The 18,408-nt window shown below is 42.8% G+C and overlaps 1 protein-coding gene across 1 annotated transcript; it reads right to left on the bottom strand.

Moving 5' to 3' along the window:
* Window positions 1–444: 444 nt before the first annotated feature.
* KLF18 (KLF transcription factor 18) lies at window positions 445–3,545 on the bottom strand. Its single transcript, XM_055255002.2, has 2 exons — window positions 1,277–3,545; window positions 445–635 (listed from the first exon to the last, which is right to left on the bottom strand). Exons 1-2 carry the CDS (start codon window positions 3,510–3,512, stop codon window positions 445–447), a joined length of 2,427 nt encoding a protein of 808 aa, XP_055110977.1. The 5' UTR covers window positions 3,513–3,545.
* Between the last annotated feature and the right edge of the window lie 14,863 nt (window positions 3,546–18,408).

Raw genomic sequence — 18,408 nt, 5'->3', positions numbered from 1 at the left:
GGACGTGACTGAGCGTCCTCTCCTTTTCACCTCATAGGAATGAATCTCCAAAGAAATATGGACTCAGCTATAGACAAAAAAAGTTTCATTCTTTACCCTCTGAGCTATATACATATCAATCTCAATCACCTACATAGATACATTTTTAAAAGTACACATACAGGTAAATACAGAGTAAGATCTAGAAGGATTCACAGCATGCTGATAAAAGCTATTACCCTGAGAGAGGAATGAATGAAGAGTGCTTCCGGTTTCAAGTTGAAAGTCATCCAGTTTTTATATGAAAACGCATACCTACTTTCTTTGTATATTTTAGAAAACTTATGAATAATATTAAGCACCTACTAGCTACTGGCATAGGGAAATAGGGGAGCTTGTTCAAGGGAAACAAACTCAATAGGGAGAATCTTTTAGCTGTACACATTTCCTCATGGGCTGAAGGGTTCATAATCCTGGGCGAATGTTGTGGACCTTTGCGTGCTGCTTTAGGTGATCAGATCTTGCAAAATTCTTGCTGCATATTGAACACAGGTAGGGCCTTTCTCCAGTGTGCCTTTTCTTGTGTCTGTTGAGCTCATCTGAGCGGGCAAATTTCCACGTACATCCCTCTACATCGCATACATAGGGCTTCTCCCCTGGACCAAACAGAGAGAGAGAGAGACCTGTCATACATCAGGGTGAGGTAGGGCAGGGACATTGAAAGTGAACAAGAAAAAGTTTTTGAACAAGTTGGAGTGGGAGAGGGAGTGCCAGAGGAGACGGGAGTGGGGGAGGTGAGTGAAGGAGGAGGGAAATGAGGGCCATGAAAGCTGGAGGGACAAGAGGAAAACTGTGAAGAAGGGAAGAAGAGGAAAGGAAGAAAAAAAAAAAAACAGGAGGAGAGACAGTTATTGGCAGGCAAGTTAGTGGGGGGAATAAGGAGGATGAGGGAAGTGGGGCCTGGGGGCCCTGTCACTATGAAGTGACGGTCCCGGTAGAAATAGCGTCAAGAACATCTACCTGCAAGAGGCCAAAGAAATCCCTCCACTTATTCCCATCAAACCAGCAGTCAACACCACTAAAGGCTATAGCCAGCCTGGCTGTGGTCCAGGCCTAGAGCCTGTCCCTAGGACTGCTTTATCCACCCTTCTGAAGGTGCCAACCTTTTCTATTATAGAATCTTCTTGAATCCCTGGCTTAAAAGAAGTGGCAGCAATCTCAAATGCTCCCAGGGCTTTGTAAAGGCACAAATCTGTAGCCACTTGCCCCTCACCCCTGTTCCTGGGCCCTCACTCACCAGTGTGCTTGCGCATGTGGGTTCGGAGGTGGCAAGCCTTTGAATAAGACATCTTGCAGTCCTCGTAAGTGCAGACATAGGGCTTTGAAACCTCAGGATTCTTCCAGAACTGGCAGCTCTGCGTCTTCTGCTTTTCTGGGAGTTGTCCTTGAATCAAATGGGAACTTGACGAGCATAGGAATCCTGGGTATGGCAATGATGAGAACGGATGGGACATCATATATCCCCCATAAAAGCTGTGGTCATCAGTGAGCGTTGTCATATTGCCCACCTGAAGAGTCAGCATCTGGTCCCCAGAGAGGGTCGAGTTGCCACTATATGTTGCCATCTGGCCTCCATAGAGGGCCTGGTTATCAATGGAGTTCATATTCTGCCCCCCGTAAAGGTTCTGGTTACTAGTGGAGGTCATCATATTCTGCCCCCCATAGAGGGTCTGGTTACCAGTGGAGGTCATCATCTGCCCCCCGTAGAGGGTCTGGTTACTAGTGGAGGTCATCATATTCTGCCCCCCATAGAGGGTCTGGTTACTAGTGGAGGTCATCATATTCTGCCCCCAGTAGAGGGTCTGGTTACTAGTGGAGGTCGTCATCTGCCCCCCGTAGAGGGTCTGGTTACTAGTGGAGGTCATCATATTCTGCCCCCCATAGAGGGTCTGGTTACTAGTGGAGGTCATCATATTCTGCCCCCCGTAGAGGGTCTGGTTACTAGTGGAGGTCGTCATCTGCCCCCCGTAGAGGGTCTGGTTACTAGTGGAGGTCATCATATTCTGCCCCCCATAGAGGGTCTGGTTACTAGTGGAGGTCATCATATTCTGCCCCCCGTAGAGGGTCTGGTTACCAGTGGAGGTCGTCATCTGCCCCCCGTAGAGGGTCTGGTTACCAGTGGAGGTCGTCATCTGCCCCCCGTAGAGGGTCTGGTTACCAGTGGAGGTCGTCATCTGCCCCTCGTAGAGGGTCTGGTTACTAGTGGAGGTCGTCATCTGCCCCCTGTAGAGGGTCTGGTTACTAGTGGAGGTCGTCATCTGCTCCCCACAGAGGGTCTGGTTACTAGTGGAGGTCGTCATCTGGCCCCCGTAGAGGGTCTGGTTACTAGTGGAGGTCGTCATCTGCCCCCCGTAGAGGGTCTGGTTACCAGTGGAGGTTGTCATCTGCCCCCCGTAGAGGGTCTGGTTACCAGTGGAGGTCGTCATCTGCTCCTTGTAGAGGGCCTGGTTACCAGTGGAGGTCGTCATCTGCTCTCCACAGAGGGTCTGGTTACCAGTGGAGGTCGTCACCTGCTCCCTGTAGAGGGTCTGGTTACCAGTGGAGGTCGTCAACTGCCCCCCGTAGAGCATGTGATTACCAGTAGATGTCATCACCTGCTCCCCACAGAGGGTCTGGTTACTAGTGGAGGTCGTCACCTGCTCCCTGTAGAGGGCCTGGTTACCAGTGGAGGTCGTCATCTGGCCCCCGTAGAGGATCTGGTTACCAGTGGAGGTCGTCATCTGGCCCCCGTAGAGGGCCTGGTTACCACTGGAGGTTGTCATCTGCTCCCCACAGAGGGTCTGGTTATCAATGGAAGTCATCATTTGCCCTCCATAGAGGTTTAGACTTGTTGTCATCTGGCTCCCAGAGAGGGTCTCATCGCTACTGGAAGTCACTGTATGACCATCAGTGAGGGTCTGGTCACTACTGAAGGTCACCTGGTCCCCACAGAGAGTCTGGTTATCACTGAGGGTCTTCATCTGATCTCCATGCAGGGCTGGTATCTGACTCTTATTGAGGGTCTGGTCACTACTTGGGGTGTTCAGCTGGCTACTTTCATTGGAGATTGTCGTGTTGCTTGCAGTGATGGTTGTCTTCTGGCAATCAGTGGGTGATGACTTTGGGATGTCAGTAACATCTGTCATCTGGGAGCCTGCTGTGTGTTTTATCTGATCAAAGGAAGTCACTTTCTGGCCCATGGAATAAGTCTCACTTAGGTCTTCAAGGGCTTTAAGAGGGTGCATTGTTAGGTCCTGGGCGAGAACTGTCCCAGGGATGTTAGTGCATGCAGAAGTCATCATTGTGGGCCCCAAGGGAGGCATCGTCTTGCTCTGGGTTGACTCATGTTGGCTCTCCTCAGCATGGGCAGTCAGAGGCATGCAGTTGTTTGGTTCTGGTGCATCTGGGGTTTTTGCCTGTTCTGTATGTCGCTCAGAGAGACGCTGGAAAAAATTCTCAATTTCCTCAATTGCCTGGAGGAGACTGGAATCCATCTCTTTGCTGTTGCCTGATGACTGAACTAGATCTTTAGTATGGGATCCTGCAAAAAAATTAATAGGTCAGGGGTTCATCTCAGCTCAAATTCCAATCCCCACATACCCTCCTTCTCCATCCCTCTTGACTCTATCCTAATCCAGCCCACTATCATCTCTTGCCTAGAAGCCTGTAGTTGCCTCTCAGCTGACTCTGGAGTTAACTTCATCCAGTGTCCCCTCCACACACAGAGTAACATTTTAAAAGTGCAAACATTTCTCAAGTGCAAACTTTTACTAAGCTACTCCTATCTACCAAAGAAGATGAGAGTCTAGATGGATGTTGTGAATCTCCTATCATCCTCTGAAGACATCTTACCCCAGGGGCTTTTCCAAAGTCTCTTCTCCAGACATCTTACCAGAGATTCAGCTGATTAAACTTTCAAATAAATTATCTCATTTCATTTCCACCATGACCCCAGAAAATAAGGGTCATAATTAATCCCATTTTAAGGAAAATAGAAATCCAGGGAAGTAAATTGACTTGGCCCAGGTGGGAGACTCTTAATTTGTACTGGACCTATCTGGCTCTGGGTCCTTATAGTCCCCTAGATAAATGGGGACATTTCTCCCAGAGATCTCCCTGGGGGCACCCACTGATTCTAGCCTCCTGAGAACCATCCTGGAAACCACCAGCTTCTAGGAACCATTCTACTATGGACTGAATGTTTGTGTTTCTCCAAATTTCGTATGCTAAAACTGAATTTCCAGTGTGATTGTATTAGAAGGTAGCACCTTTGGGAGATGATTAGGTCATGGAGACAGAGCCTTCAAGAATGAGATGAGTGTTCTTTTAAGGGTATAAGCGTCAGAGTTCTTTACTTCTACCAAGTGAGGACACAGCTAAAAGGTGCCACCTATGAATCAGAAAGTATGCCCTTACCAGACACCGAATCTACCAGCTCCTGGACAGAACAGACTAAGACACATTCCAAGAAGCAGTTTCTTTGGAGACAGAGGCCTAACTGTGCATATGGACAAGGTGTTGGAATCATTTCTGTTCAAAGTGGCCATCCATATGCTTCTAGGCTTCCTATGTCTCTGGTGTCAAGTTTATGTATGTATGTACTTATTTATCTATTTATTGTTTTCTCTTTTTTCTCTGCCTCATATGATCTGCAAGGAAAGTGTCAAGTTTATAATGAGCTCCCCAAAGCCACCATCTGGGTAGCCTCACGTCTTTTTCATCCCCTGTGCCTCTCCCCTGCTTTTGTCCTACTCTAGCCAGATCAGTCCACTCAGTTTTGCCATGTTCCTATCCAATCCATTGCTCAGTCTGCCTTACCCAGCCAAGTTATCTTATCTAATACGTTCTCCTTTCCCATCTCTGCTATCAAAGTCTGGTCCCTCCTGCCTTGTCCTGACTCTCAGAATAGAGAAATACCATAATTCCCCCAGGCTGTATTCAAAATGTGTGACGGGACTGCCATTGAATATGGTGGACTGAGGAGACCCTGAAGTCTTTCCCTTCTATACCAAATCATAGAGATGATAGATGGCTTTAAATATATATAAATACATATATATAATATATGTACATATATTATATAAAATATATATGTACATATGTATAATAATATATGTACATATATTATATATATTTAAAGAAAAATTTTAAAAAACCCAAAGAATATACATATATAATATATATCTATTTATGATTGGAAATAAGTGGAATTTCCCAAGAACTAGAAGGAGGTACCCTTAAAAGAAGGGAAATAATTGAAACCACAGTGGAAGCAGAAGCCACTTTCACTTGGAGGTCTGGGCTGATGCCACTTCCTGTGGTGACACCCTACCAAGAGGAGCTCTCAAAACCTAGGAATTATTTTTATTTTTATTTTCAGAGATGTATTCTCTCCAAGTTGCCCCGGCTGGATTTGAACTACTGGGCTCAAGTGATCTTCCTGTCTCAGACTCCCTAGTACGTGGGACTACAGGTGCTTGCCACCACATCCACCTCTAAATCCATAATAGAAATCCATAATGGAAGTAAAACTGGAAGGCCAGGTGTGGTGACTCACACATGTAATCCCAGCACTTCAGGAGGCCGAGGCAGGTGGATCATGAGGCTAGGAGTTCAAGACCAGCCTGGCCAAGATGGTGAAACGCTGTCCCTACTAAAAATACAAAAATTAGCTGGGCTTGGTGGTGAGCACCTGTAATCCCAGCTACTCGGGAGACTGAGGCAGGAGAATCGCTTGAACCTGGGAGGTGGACTCCAGCCTGGGTGACAGAGTGAGATGCCATCTCAAAAAAAAAAAAAGAAGTAAAACTGGAAAATTCACAAATTTGTGGAAATGAAAGAATATACTCTTAAGCAAACAATGGATCAAAGAAGAAATCACAAGGGAAGTTATAATGAAAACAAAAACACAATAGACCAAAATTTATGGGATGTAGCAAAAGCAATGTTAGAATAGAAATTTACAGCTATAAACACTTACATTTAAAAAAACAAGAAATATCTCAAATCAGTAACCTAACTTTACAATTTAGGGAAATAGAAAAAGAAGAACTAAACTTAAGTTTGCAGAAGGAAGAAAATGATAAAGATTAGAACAGGCCAGGCACAGTCGGTCAGGCCTGTCATCTCAGCATGTTGGAAGGCCGAGGTGGGAGAATCCCTTCACCCAGGAGTTCTAGACTAACCTGGGCAACATAGTGAGATCCAGCTTCTATAAATTTTTTTTTTTTTTAATTAGCTGAGTGTGGTGGCACATACCTGTAGTCCCAGCTACTTGGGAGGATGAGGCAGGAGGATCACGTGAGCCCAGGAGTTGGAGGCTACAGTGAGCTGTTATTGTGCCACTGCACTCCAGCCTGGGTGACAAAGCAAGACCCCACCTGTAAAACAAAACAAAACAAAAAAGAATAGAGCAGAGATAAATGAAATGGAAATTTTTAAAAATACAGAAAAATTAATGAAACAAAAAATCAATCTTTGAAAAGATCAGCAAAATTGACAAACCTTTAAGCTAGATGGACTAAGAAAAAGAGACTCAAATTACTAAAATCAGAAAGAGAAGTGGAGACATTACTACTACTTCTACAGCAATAGAAAGGATTTTAAGACAGTAGTACTATGGACAGTTTGTACACCAACAAATTGGATAACCTAGATAAAATGAAGAAATTCATAGAAACACAAAACCTATCAAGACTGAATCAGGAAGAAAGAAAATCTGAAGAGACCTTTAACTAATGAGACTGAATCAGTAATCATTATCTCCTAACAAAAAAAAAGCTGTGGACCTGATAATTTCACTGGTCAATTCTACCAAATTTTAAAGAACTAATATCAATCCTTCAAACTTCTACAAAATATTGAAGAGGAGAGAATACTTCCTAACTTACTCTATGAGCCCAGCATATACCCAATGTCAAAGCCAGATGTGATGCTACAAGAAAACTACAGACTCATATCCCTTAAGAACATTGATGCAAAAATCCCAAGAAAGTACTAGTAAACCCAATTCATCAGCATATTACAAGGATTATACAACAAGACCAAATGGGATTTATTCCCAGAATGCAAGGATGGTTCAACATATGAAAATCTATTTTCAATATATTTATTGAAGAAAATATAGCTGTAAGTGGACCAATGCAGTTCAAACCTGTGTTGTTCAAGGGTCAAACATATATACAAACAATGGAATATATAACCAAATATCCAGCCTTAAAATGGAAGGATATTCTGACACATGCTACAACATGGATGAACTTTGAGGACATTATGCTAAGTGAAATAATCCAGCCACAGAAAAAGACTCACATAAAAAAATCATGTGATTCCACTTATATGAAGTACCTAAAAGTAATCAAAATCAGAGACAGACAGATGGTTGGGTGGAAAAGGGGGAGGGGGAATGAGGAGTTAACTGTTTAACTGGTACAGTTTCACTTTCATAAGATGAAAGAGTTCTGGAGATGGATGGTGGTGATGGTTGCACAATACGATGACTGTGTCTAAATACCACCACTGATCTGTAAACTTAAAAATGACTAAGATGGTAATTTTATATTATATATATTTGAAGATCATACAAATAACTGAGAAAAACTCCAAAAAAAAATTCCAAACAGGAAATCTTTGAAATGATGTCCTCTGAGATTAAAATCAATCTCTAGCTATCACAGCACCTCTAGCTCTAGGTACTCAGAGGCTGTGGGATGAGGTTCCCTTGAGCCTAGCAGTTTGAAGCCAGCTTGGGCAATATAGCAAGAACCCCCTCCTCTCTAAAAAATAAGTACATAAAATTAAACTTTAAAAATCAACCTCTGATAGCATCTTACTCTTACACTTAGTTTCCCACCATTCCTACCCATGTAAAAGCTTAACTCCTGTCTACCCCCTCTCCCCACCACTAGACTAGAAGCTCCTCTGAGCAGACAGAACTCTATTTCGTCCTGAGCAAGGCCTGATGGATCCCACTGGGAACCTTAGAAAACAGGAACCCAGTGAAGGACTGATTCCCACTCCACCTGCTCTAGGTCTGCTTCTGGTCCCTAAAGTTTCTGGCCCTTGGAAAAACAGATGGATTTCATCCCCAGTTTAAGGAATTATTAAAACGATAGTCCTGGCTGGGTGCAATGGCTCAGGTCTGTAATCCTAGCACTTTGGGAGGCCAAGGCAGGCAGATCACTTGAGGTCAGGAGTTTGAGACCAGCCGGGCCAAAATAGTGAAACTCTGCCTCTACTAAAATTACAAAAAAGAAAAAAAAATAGTCGGGAATGGGAGTGCACATCTGTAGTTCCAGCTACTTGGGAGGCTGAGGCATGAGAATTGCTTGAACCTGGGGGGGCGGAGGTTGCAGTGTGTGGAGATCGTGCCAATACACTCCAGCCTGGGTGACAGAGCAAGACTGTCAAAAAAAAAAAAAAAAATCCAAACCAAACCAAAACAAACAATAAACCCTGATAGTTCCATCCACAGGCTATGCCTCCTTCTCTTGATCTCTAATGATTCAACCCAACCCACCCAGGCCCCTCTGACTCATGGGCCTAGCGTTCCTTGTATATTTCCATGAGACTTCGACCAGACCATGATCTCGTCCTGGGCTCCTGCCAACGTAATAGAAAGACCTTCGGGTGCCGTCGAGAGACCCCCAGGATCACAACCACAGCCTTCTCTGCAGTCCCCGCGTCTGTCTGATGAAAGGCATGCCCTGCGGAGGGCAGGCTCGTGGAAGTAAAAATGGTCCTCAATAAATGAACCGTTTCAGACACTTCTCTGTCCTCCCCTATTAGCGGGCTCCCTTTCTAGGATTCTGGACGCCTATATCTTTGAATTTCTGACCTACCACTCCATGACACCGACCTTCGCCCTTTCGTTTGGAGATAGACTCACCAGAAATTGATCCATATTGCAGGCCGGGCACTTTGCTACTTGCAGACGGAGAGGAACACACTCTGAAAGTGCTGGGCGCCTTCTGGGGCCTGGGCTTTTATAGAGCCTGGCGGGATGCACCCAGGTCACTGCTTTGCGTCTTTGGTCGGCCACACCCCTCGGGGCGGAGCCCAGGGCACCAGCGACCTACCGCCTGTATACGCAGAGTGATTGAGCTACCTACCAGAGGCCTCCGGACATTAATGCAATCACGTCCCCTGTTCTCATTGTGCAGGGAAGCAATTGGCATTAATTAGCAAATTTTACCCTCACCAGTATTAGGAGGTGGATTTTATCATTGTTATCATGTAAAGCGAAAACTGAGACTCAGAGATATTAAATATTTGCAGGAGATCACAGAATCAAACACAGATAGTAGATTTGAACTCAAACGGTTTTGCTCTTATGATCTGAGTCCTTAAACACACCAGAGGCATCAGATTCAATCAGCTGTTCGCTTATGCAGACCCCACCTCTTTGGCAGCTGTAACTTAATCAAATTACTTCTACTGTAAAATCCTGATAATTCCATCAGTTTACCCTGGAAACTTAACGGCTTTTTTTTTTTTTTTCTGTGGTTTTGACTTATGTGCTTATTTATTATTTATTTATTTATTTTATCTTGCATAATTATCTTGATAATTCCATCAGGTTACCCTAGAAATGATCATGGTACTTTTTTCTCTTTCTTTCTTCCTTCTTTCCTTTTTTCCTTCCTTCCTTCCTCTTTCTTTCTTTCTTTCTTTCTTCTTTCTTTCTTTCCTTTGTTTCTTTCTTTTCGGCTGTGGTTTTTACTTACTACTTTTAATTTTATCTTACCATCTATTTATTTTTGAGACAGCGTCTTACTTTGTTGCCCAAGCTGGAGTGCAGTGGTGCAGTCATGGCTCACTGTGGCTAATTTTTAAATTCTTTGTAGAGACGGAGTCTCATCATGTTGCCCAGGCTGCTTTCAAACTCCTGGACTCAAGCGGTCCTCCCACCTCAGCCTCCTAAAGTGCAAAGATTACAGGCATGAGCCACCATGCCGGGCCTTCATTTTGAATGTGAAAAAAAAAAAAAAAACCAGATAATTCCATTTTACATACATAGCACGTTCATCCACTCATTGTTGATAAAATTTTAGAAATATTTGCTATACAAATTTAGTATTTGATTGGGAATGAATGTTTTTTTTTTTTTTTTTTGAGATGGAGTCTCGCTCTGTCACTCAGGCTGGAGTGCAGTGGCATGATCTCAGCTCACTGCAACCTCAGCTTCCCAGGCTAAAGTGATTCTCCTGCCTCAGCCTCCCGAGTAGCTGGGATTACAGGCTTATGCTGCCACACCTGGCTAACTTTTTATATTTTAGTAGAGACAGGGTTTCACTGTGTTGCTCAAGCTGGTCTCGAACTCCTGAGCTCAGGCAATCCACCCGCCTCGGCCTCTCAAGGTGCTGGAATTACATGTGTGAGCCACTGCGCCTGGCCGGGAATGAATATTACAGCATGATTTCTACAGGTACAGTGTTCCCATCCTCACCCTCATTCCTACTAATTCTGAGAAATTTTAAAAACATGGAAAAGTATAAAAAATAAGACTAGAGATCCATATACCACAGTACAGAATTAATCAGTATCTTCCTCTACTTACTTGCAGTCTTTTTTTTTTTTTTTTTTTTTGACACGGAGTCTTGCTCTGTCGCCCAGGCTGGAGTGCAGTGGCGTGATCTCGGCTCACTACTTGCAGTCTTTTTAAAGAGAAGAAGATGTTTAGATACAAAGCTGAAGTCTCCCACTCACTCTCTTCCCTTCTTCACTCTTCACAGGTGACCACTAGCAAGTGTTGGGCTATATTCTTCCAAACCATTTCAGAAACATTTACATACATGTATAGTATGTGTATAGTACTGAATTTTGTGAGGGAACTTTTAATTCAAATTTACAAAAAGTGGCTGGACATGGTGGCTCATGCCTATAACCTCACCCTTTAAGAGGCTGAGGTGGGAGAATTGCTTGAGTCCAGGAGTTCCAGACCAGTCTGGGTAATGTAGCAAGACCCTGTCTCTATTTAAAAATAAATTAAAAATTAGGTCGGGTGCAGTGGCTCACACCTGTAATCCCAGCCCTTTGGGAGGCTGAGGCGGGTGAATCACTTGAGGCCAGGAGTTGGAGACCAGCCTGGCCAACATGATGAAACACTGTCTCTACCAAAAAATACACAAAAAATTAGCTGGGCATGGTGGCATGCACCTGTAGTCCCAGCTACTCAGGAGGCTGAGGTGGGAGAATCGCTTGAACCTGGGAGGTGGAGGTTGCAGTGAGCCGAGATCATGCCACAGCACTCCAGCCTGGGCAACAAAGTGAAATCCTTTCTCAAAAATAATTAATTATTAAACAAACAAATAAATAACACAAAACAGCAACACATTTACAGAAAGTCATTGTACTATATGCATCATTCTGCAACTTGATATTCCCCCCTCAACATGATTCTGAGATCTTCCTGTTAATACATGCGGATCTCAGGTGTTGCACTTACAGATATATATTATTCCGTCATAAGGATTTCTCCTTTTCAATGTTTCCAATTTTTGGCTACTACATATCAAACCATAGTAAATATCCTAGTACATATTTCCTGAGCATACACATTCAAAAGTAGAATTGCTAAGTATTTCTGAAGTTGTTACAAGGAATGTTTCCCTACTCCCAAATTCATACAATTTTAATACATAGCTTTTTCAATGCCTGCTTTTTATCTCTGTGGATTTTACTTTTGTGTATAGTTCATGGTCTATTTTCCCCTACTTGGAGAACAGATTACCTCCAAACAATTTTTAAAAATCGTCCCATATTTCCTCCCATCCTGATTCACTTCTATCATATTCCAAATTCAAATAATGCATAGGTCTTTTTCTGAAATCTGTTCTGCTGTGTTCAGTCAACACCACAAGAGTCTTATGTATTTATAGATGATCATATCTAATTTTGTGTCTTCCTTTCCAATGCTTACAACTTACTGCACTGGTGAAGATTTCCAGATCAATGCTGACAGCAATGCTAACAGTCATCTGTTTTCTGTTCCCAATTTTAGTGGAAATGTGTCTAAAGTTTCAGCATTGCCTTTGCTGTAGGTTTCTTTGTTGGACCCAGGCTTGTTTTGTTTTGTTTTGTTTTGTTTTTTTTGTTTTTGAGATGGAGTCTCTGTCGCCCAGGCTAGATTGCAGTGGTGCCATCTTGGCTCACTGCAACCTCTGTCTCACGGGTTCAAGTGATTCTCCTGCCTCAACCTCCCAAGTAGCTGGGATTACGGGCACCCGCTACCACACCCAGCTAATTTTTGTATCTTTGGTAGAGACAGGGCTCGCCATTTTGGCCAGGCTGATCTTGTACTCCTGACCTCAGGTGATCTGCTTGCCTCAGCCTCCCAAAGTGCTGGGATTATAGGCATGAGTCACTGCACCTGGCCAGACTCAGGCTTTTTATCATATGAATATCCTTCTCTTCAGAAGGACATTGAATTTCCTGATGCCCCACAAGTTACATACATAAAGTATCTGTTAAAATGTACCTTATTTGTGGTGCTTTGCTGCAAAATGATTATTTCTGATGCATTATGAGGTGTACATTCCTGATAAAAGCATTCCCATTTTCAAGGTTTTTATTAATTTTTTTTTTTGTAGAGGCGGGGTCTCCCTATGTTACCCAGGCTTGTCTCGAACTCCTGGGCTCAAGCGATCCTCCTGCCTCAGCCTTTAACAGTGTTGGGATTACAGGTGTGAGCCGTCACGTCCTGCTGGAGTTTTTAAATGAGTGAGTTTTCTGGAGTCTGATGTGGTGTGACTTCTGGCTGAAAGCTTCCCGCATTCACCATATTGATAAAGCTTCCTACCTGTGTGTATTCTCACATACAGAGCAAGAGTTGAGAATTGGGAGAAAGCTTCCCTACAGCCATGGAAACCGTAGGGCTGCTCACCTGTGGGGCTGCTCACACACACACAGTAAGCAATGAATTCTGAGACAAGGCTTTTCCACAGTGAGTTCATAGAGTTGATCATCTGAAATCTCACATCTACCATAAGTGGTATTTGCTGACAGAAGACATTTCCACATTCCTGACATTCACAGGATTTCTCTCCAGTGTGTATGTTTTGGTTTCTTATGAGGTACTTCTTCTGGCCAATAGCTGTTCCACATTCACTACGTTTAAAGGGTTTCTCTCCAATATGAAATTTCTCTTGCTCAGTAAGATTTCATTTTTCCACTAAAGGTTTTCCACACTCCTTATACACAAAGGGTTTCTCTTCTGTGTGCATTCTCTGGTACTGGATGAAGTTTGACTTCTGAATGAGAACTTTCCCACAGTCTTTACTATCAAAAGGTCTCTCTTCAGTGAGAATTTTCTGACTGGTAGGGAGACTTTCCTTCTGGCAAAAGGATTTTCCACATTTGTTATATTCACAAAGCTTCTCTGCGGTATGAGCGTTCGGATGGTTAATGACATACTGCTTTTAGTAAAGGCTTTTCCACATTCATTACATTCAAAGGGTTTCTCTCTAGTGTGAAAATGCTCATGCTTGGTGAAACTGACACGTGGCTGAAGACTTTCCCACATACCATGCAGGCAGAGGGGCTTTCCCCACATAAACCCTCTGCTGACTGAGAGGGATATCTAAACAAAAGCTTTTCCACATTCACGAGGTTTCTCTCCAGTGTACATTTTTTTTTTTTTTTTTGAGAGAGGATTTACTTTTGGCTGAAGATATTTCCACATTTCTTACATTTATAAGGTTTATCTGTGTAAGACCTTTCAAATGCAGAGTAAGGAATAAGATGTGAGAGAAAATGTTGTCATATGTAGTACATTCAAATCTTCCTCTGCAGTATAAATTGAATATTAATTCAATGATGTTTTTGCTGCTTTCACTGGCTTCTCTCTAGCATGAATTTTCTGCTGCTTTATGAGATTGGTAATCTAGCTAAAGGCCTTCCAGTATTCCCTAGAGGCACAGGGTTTCTCTTCAGTGTGACTTCTATGTTCCACGAGATGGCATGTGAGTAAGTTTCCCCACATTTGGTAACTTCATAGTTTCTCTTCAGTGTGAATGCTCTGGTCTTAGATGGGGTACACACCTTTTTTACCCCATCTGAGGTAAAATGCCTCTTTAAACTGAAGGCATTTTCACACTGATTTATACTTAAAGGACGTTAATATCATAAGGAGTAAACTGTGGTGGAAGGGTTCCAAATTAATTAAATGAATGATTCTTTCCTACACAACATCCCTCGTGATTAAGTCCAAACTGTGTTTCAAACTCAAAACTTCAAAAGTATATTTCCTTAAAAGAAATAAGGAGGAGGAGGAGGTAGCTTTCCAATTTTCTTTTTTTCATTTTTATTTTTTTCGAGACAGGGTCTTGCTCTGTGACAGAGTGCAGCGGCTTGATCTTGGCTCACTGCAGCCTGGACCTCTGGGGCTCAAGCAATCATCCCACTTCAGTCCCCAGAGTAGCTGGGGCTACTGGCACACTCTACCACATCTGGCTATTTTTTTAATTTTTTTGTAGAGATGGAGGTCTCACTACGTTCCCAAGGCTAGTTTTGAACTCCTGGGCTTATGTGCTCCTCTTGTTTCCGCCTTCTAAAGTGTTGGGATTACAGGCATGAGCCACCATGCCCAGCCTGCCTTCTAAATCTTGTTGCCTCTCCATCTGCTAATCATGTTCTCAGGCTTCTGGACAGATTTCTTTTTGATTTCTTGCTCCACCATCCAGTTTGTCTTCTTGCTTCAATAGGGGATCATATAACCTACTATTGGGGAAATGACACAGCACTCCAGTATTGATGCTAGGGCTGAAGTACCATCCTAGAGCTCAGGATGAGCCCTGGGGCCACCCTGCCTTCTCCAGGGTGAAGATGGCACAGTTTCCAAGTTTGCACAAGGAAGCAGCCCCATTGGGCAATTCCACTAGTAGCAATAGATTTTAGAGATATTCCTACTTTTTTAAAAAAATTAATCAATTAATTTACTTTTTGATTCTTTTTTATTATACTTTAAGTTCTTGGGTGCATGTGCACAATGTGCAGGTTTGTTACATATGTGTACATGTATACATGTGCCATGTTGGTGTGCTGCACCCATTAACTCGTCATTTACATTGGATGTATCTCCTAATGCTATCCCTCCCCACTCCCCACCCCACGACAGGCCTCGGTGTGTGATGTTCCCCATCCTGTGTCCAAGTGTTCTCATTGTTCAATTCCCACCTATGAGTGGAGATACTCCTACTTTTACACCACAGGGACCCAGGGGCCATAGTGACCCTGCCAATAAAGATCAAAGCGTCTACCCATAATGGCATTTTTTAAAAAGCCAGCCAAATTTCACAGTGGGGGGTTGTATACCAACTTTAGCGACACTAATGTTGATAAGTTCTGATAACCCACTACCACTGGGCCAGCCATGATAATGGTATTTTTTGGTGTCCATTTCCTCCCTGTCCCCAGGTCCAGAGACTATTTTACCCTAGCAGGGCCCGACGCACACTTGGAGTCACGCAAGTGACTTCTGACTTCATTCCGACTCCACTCTAAGTCTCCGTTGGGTCCTCATCACTTCTGGCTCATCCATCACCAACAAGCCCTGGGCTTTACCAATTTTTAGAACAACCAGTCCCGCCCAAGGCCACCCCTCCTGGCCCAGGGTTCCATAAGAAAATTTTTCACCAGTGTCCCCTGGAGAGTGAGGAGTTTAAAAAATGGTCCATGGTATGAGTCCATGATTTTACCACTATGAGAAATAAACATGCAATGTATCATTTTAACTGATGAAGACTGGATTTTGTTTAAATAAAAAGGCTAAATTAATCACCTAAATTATTTAGAATTGCTTATGAGTCTTATAGTTTATTACTATTTACACTATTTTAAAGAATCCTAAATGTAAACATGGATATCCAATTAAGTTGAATCCTAATTTAAATAACCCATGTTTTTATAAATTCTGTTCTCGTAAATCTGAGACAAAACTGAAACTTATGTGAATCTGTAGAGTTATTCTATCTGCACTAACTGGGGAACATTTTTATTTGTTTAGTTTTTAGAGACATGGTCTTGCTATGTCACCTAATGTTCTTGGCCTCAAGCTATGCACCCGCCTCTGCCTCTCAAAGTAATGGGATTATAGGCCTGAGCCACTGGGCCCTGCCCACCTGAATAGTTTTAAGGGGTCATATTTCACTGTCAGATTCTTAAGATTAACAGTGATTGCATCATTCTTTAATGATAATTTGATTATGTTATCCAAAATGAACTGACTTAACGATCTTGGACTTATACAACATTGAAATAATTAGTAATCACTGTTTACCTGGAAGCCTTCAAAGAAATTAAAATTCGGGGAAGAGAAGTAAATAAAATTCATAATAGCCATAGACTATTCAAATGAATTTTAATCTGGATATATATTTTAATAATTCAAGCTTTATTCATAAATAAGACTCCATAAAGTTAAAAGCAGGAGCAGTTCCTGTTTTAGAAAGGGAATATATAAATGCCATGTGCCATTTTATTTATAATTGCAAATTAGGTTATTTTAGATGGATGAGAATTGAGATATCATTAAATCTCATTCCTGCTTCTCAGATCCCACAAAATAATAGAGCATCAAGTCCTCAGATCTAAGCAATCACAGTAGATTCCAAACGGCCTCTGAATATTGGCAGGAACAGCCCAGTTTCTTCTCTTGCAATAAAGGTGCTTCATTTGGTAAACAAGGGAACACGGCATTCAGATTCCTACACGATTATGTTGTAGAGGTAACTTCCGTGTCTTCATTCACAGTGTGTATTCTCACCTTTATTTCCCATTCAGTAACACTGCCAGTTTCATCATCTTTCCTTTCAACTTCATTTACAAGAGGACGCTGATTGCAGACAACATACAACAGAGGCATTTCAAATCACACAGTAGAGTTACTTGAGATATACTCGATTTTAGTTTTAAGCTGAATAACTTCCTGGAGAGTTTTAGTTACAATACCACGGTAATGATGATGGTAGAAAAATTTACAATAAACATTTGGCAAAATGTTAGGTTACAAGGCAGTCATCACCTAAAAACACTTCGTCAGGTTGAATACACGAATTGTGAAATATCGTGGATTTAAGCCTGGCATAGAACCAAAACTGGGTGCGTTGGACGTGAACAGCTGCTCAATCCCCAGCACAGGTCCATATCAAGGAGTGAACCAGAAAGAGCCCTTTTAACCCCAGGAAAGTCTTCATTTGCCCAGATTGGAAACTGAATCTTACTCAGAAAACAGTTATGGGCCATACAGTGACTCATGTCTGTAATCCCAGCACTCTGGGAGGCAGACGCAGATGGATCATTTAAGGTCAGGAGTTCGAGACCAGCCTGGCCAACATGGTGAAACCCTGTCTCTACTAAAAATACAAAAATTAGCTGGGCGTGGTGGCACATGGCTGTAATCCCAGCTACTCCAGAGGCTGAGGCAGGAGAATCACTTGAACCCGGGAGGCGGAGGTTGCAGTGAGCTGAGATTGCACCGCTGCATTCCAGCCTGGGCAACAGAGCAAGACTCTATCTCAAAAAAAAAAAAAAAAAGAAAACAGTTATGTATTTTTGACTATGTATTTGTTCTTTATGATGTTCAAATTAAGATAATAAAGCCAAGTCTTAAAATCATTGCTCCAAAATAGCACCTTTGGGCTGGGGGTGGTGGCTCATGCCTGTAATCCCAGCACTTTGGGAGGCCGAGACAAATAGATCATCTGAGGTCAGGAGTTCAAGACTAGCCTGGTCGACATGGTGAAACTCCACCTCTACTAAAAATACAAAAAAATTAGCCGGGCGTGGTGGCATACTCCTGTAGTCCCAGCTACTCTGGAGGCTGAGACAGGAGAATCGCTTGAACCTGATCGTGCCACTGCACTGCAGCTGGGGAAGACAGAGAGAGACTCCATCTCAAAAAACAAAACAAAACACGAAATAGCACCTTTGCATTAACTTTAGCATTTGTAAGCACCACCTGGAGAATCCATTAAAATAGAGATTTGTGGGCCCGGCCAGCTGGGCACAGTGGCTCACGCCTGTAATTCTAGCACTCTGGGAGGCCGAGGTGGGTGGATCACCTGAGGTCAGGAGTTTGAGCCCAGCTTGGTCAACATAGTGAAACTCTGTCTCTACTAAAAATACAAAAATTAGCCGTAGTCCCAGCTACTTGGGAGGCTGAGGCAGGAGACTCACTTGAACCCAGGAGGTGGAGGTTGCAGTGAGCCAAGATCATGCCACACTCCCGCCTGGGTGACAAAGCAAGACTCCATCTCAAAAAAAAAAAAAAAAAAAGCTTTGAACAAATAATCATTTAAGCATGTTGTTTGGTGTGACTATATAAATGTGTAGATGTACACACTTATCTACCAATGCATAATAAAATTATTGAAAATAAGGAATGTATAAAAG

Source organism: Symphalangus syndactylus, chromosome 12 (assembly GCF_028878055.3).
Source record: "Symphalangus syndactylus isolate Jambi chromosome 12, NHGRI_mSymSyn1-v2.1_pri, whole genome shotgun sequence".
In the NCBI taxonomy this organism is placed as follows: domain Eukaryota; kingdom Metazoa; phylum Chordata; class Mammalia; order Primates; family Hylobatidae; genus Symphalangus; species Symphalangus syndactylus.
Note: the sequence above shows the minus strand (reverse complement) of the source record. Positions and strands in the feature narration are given on the sequence as shown.

What these genes read in the sequence shown, in the direction of transcription:
- KLF18 (XM_055255002.2), bottom strand. Translation starts at nt 3,512, where the DNA reads ATGGATTCCAGTCTCCTCCAGGCAATTGAGGAAATTGAGAATTTTTTC. An exon ending in CCACATGCGCAAGCACACTG is followed by an intron (nt 636 to 1,276) that starts GTGAGTGAGGGC and finishes TGTTTGGTCCAG; the next exon opens with GGGAGAAGCCCTATGTATGC.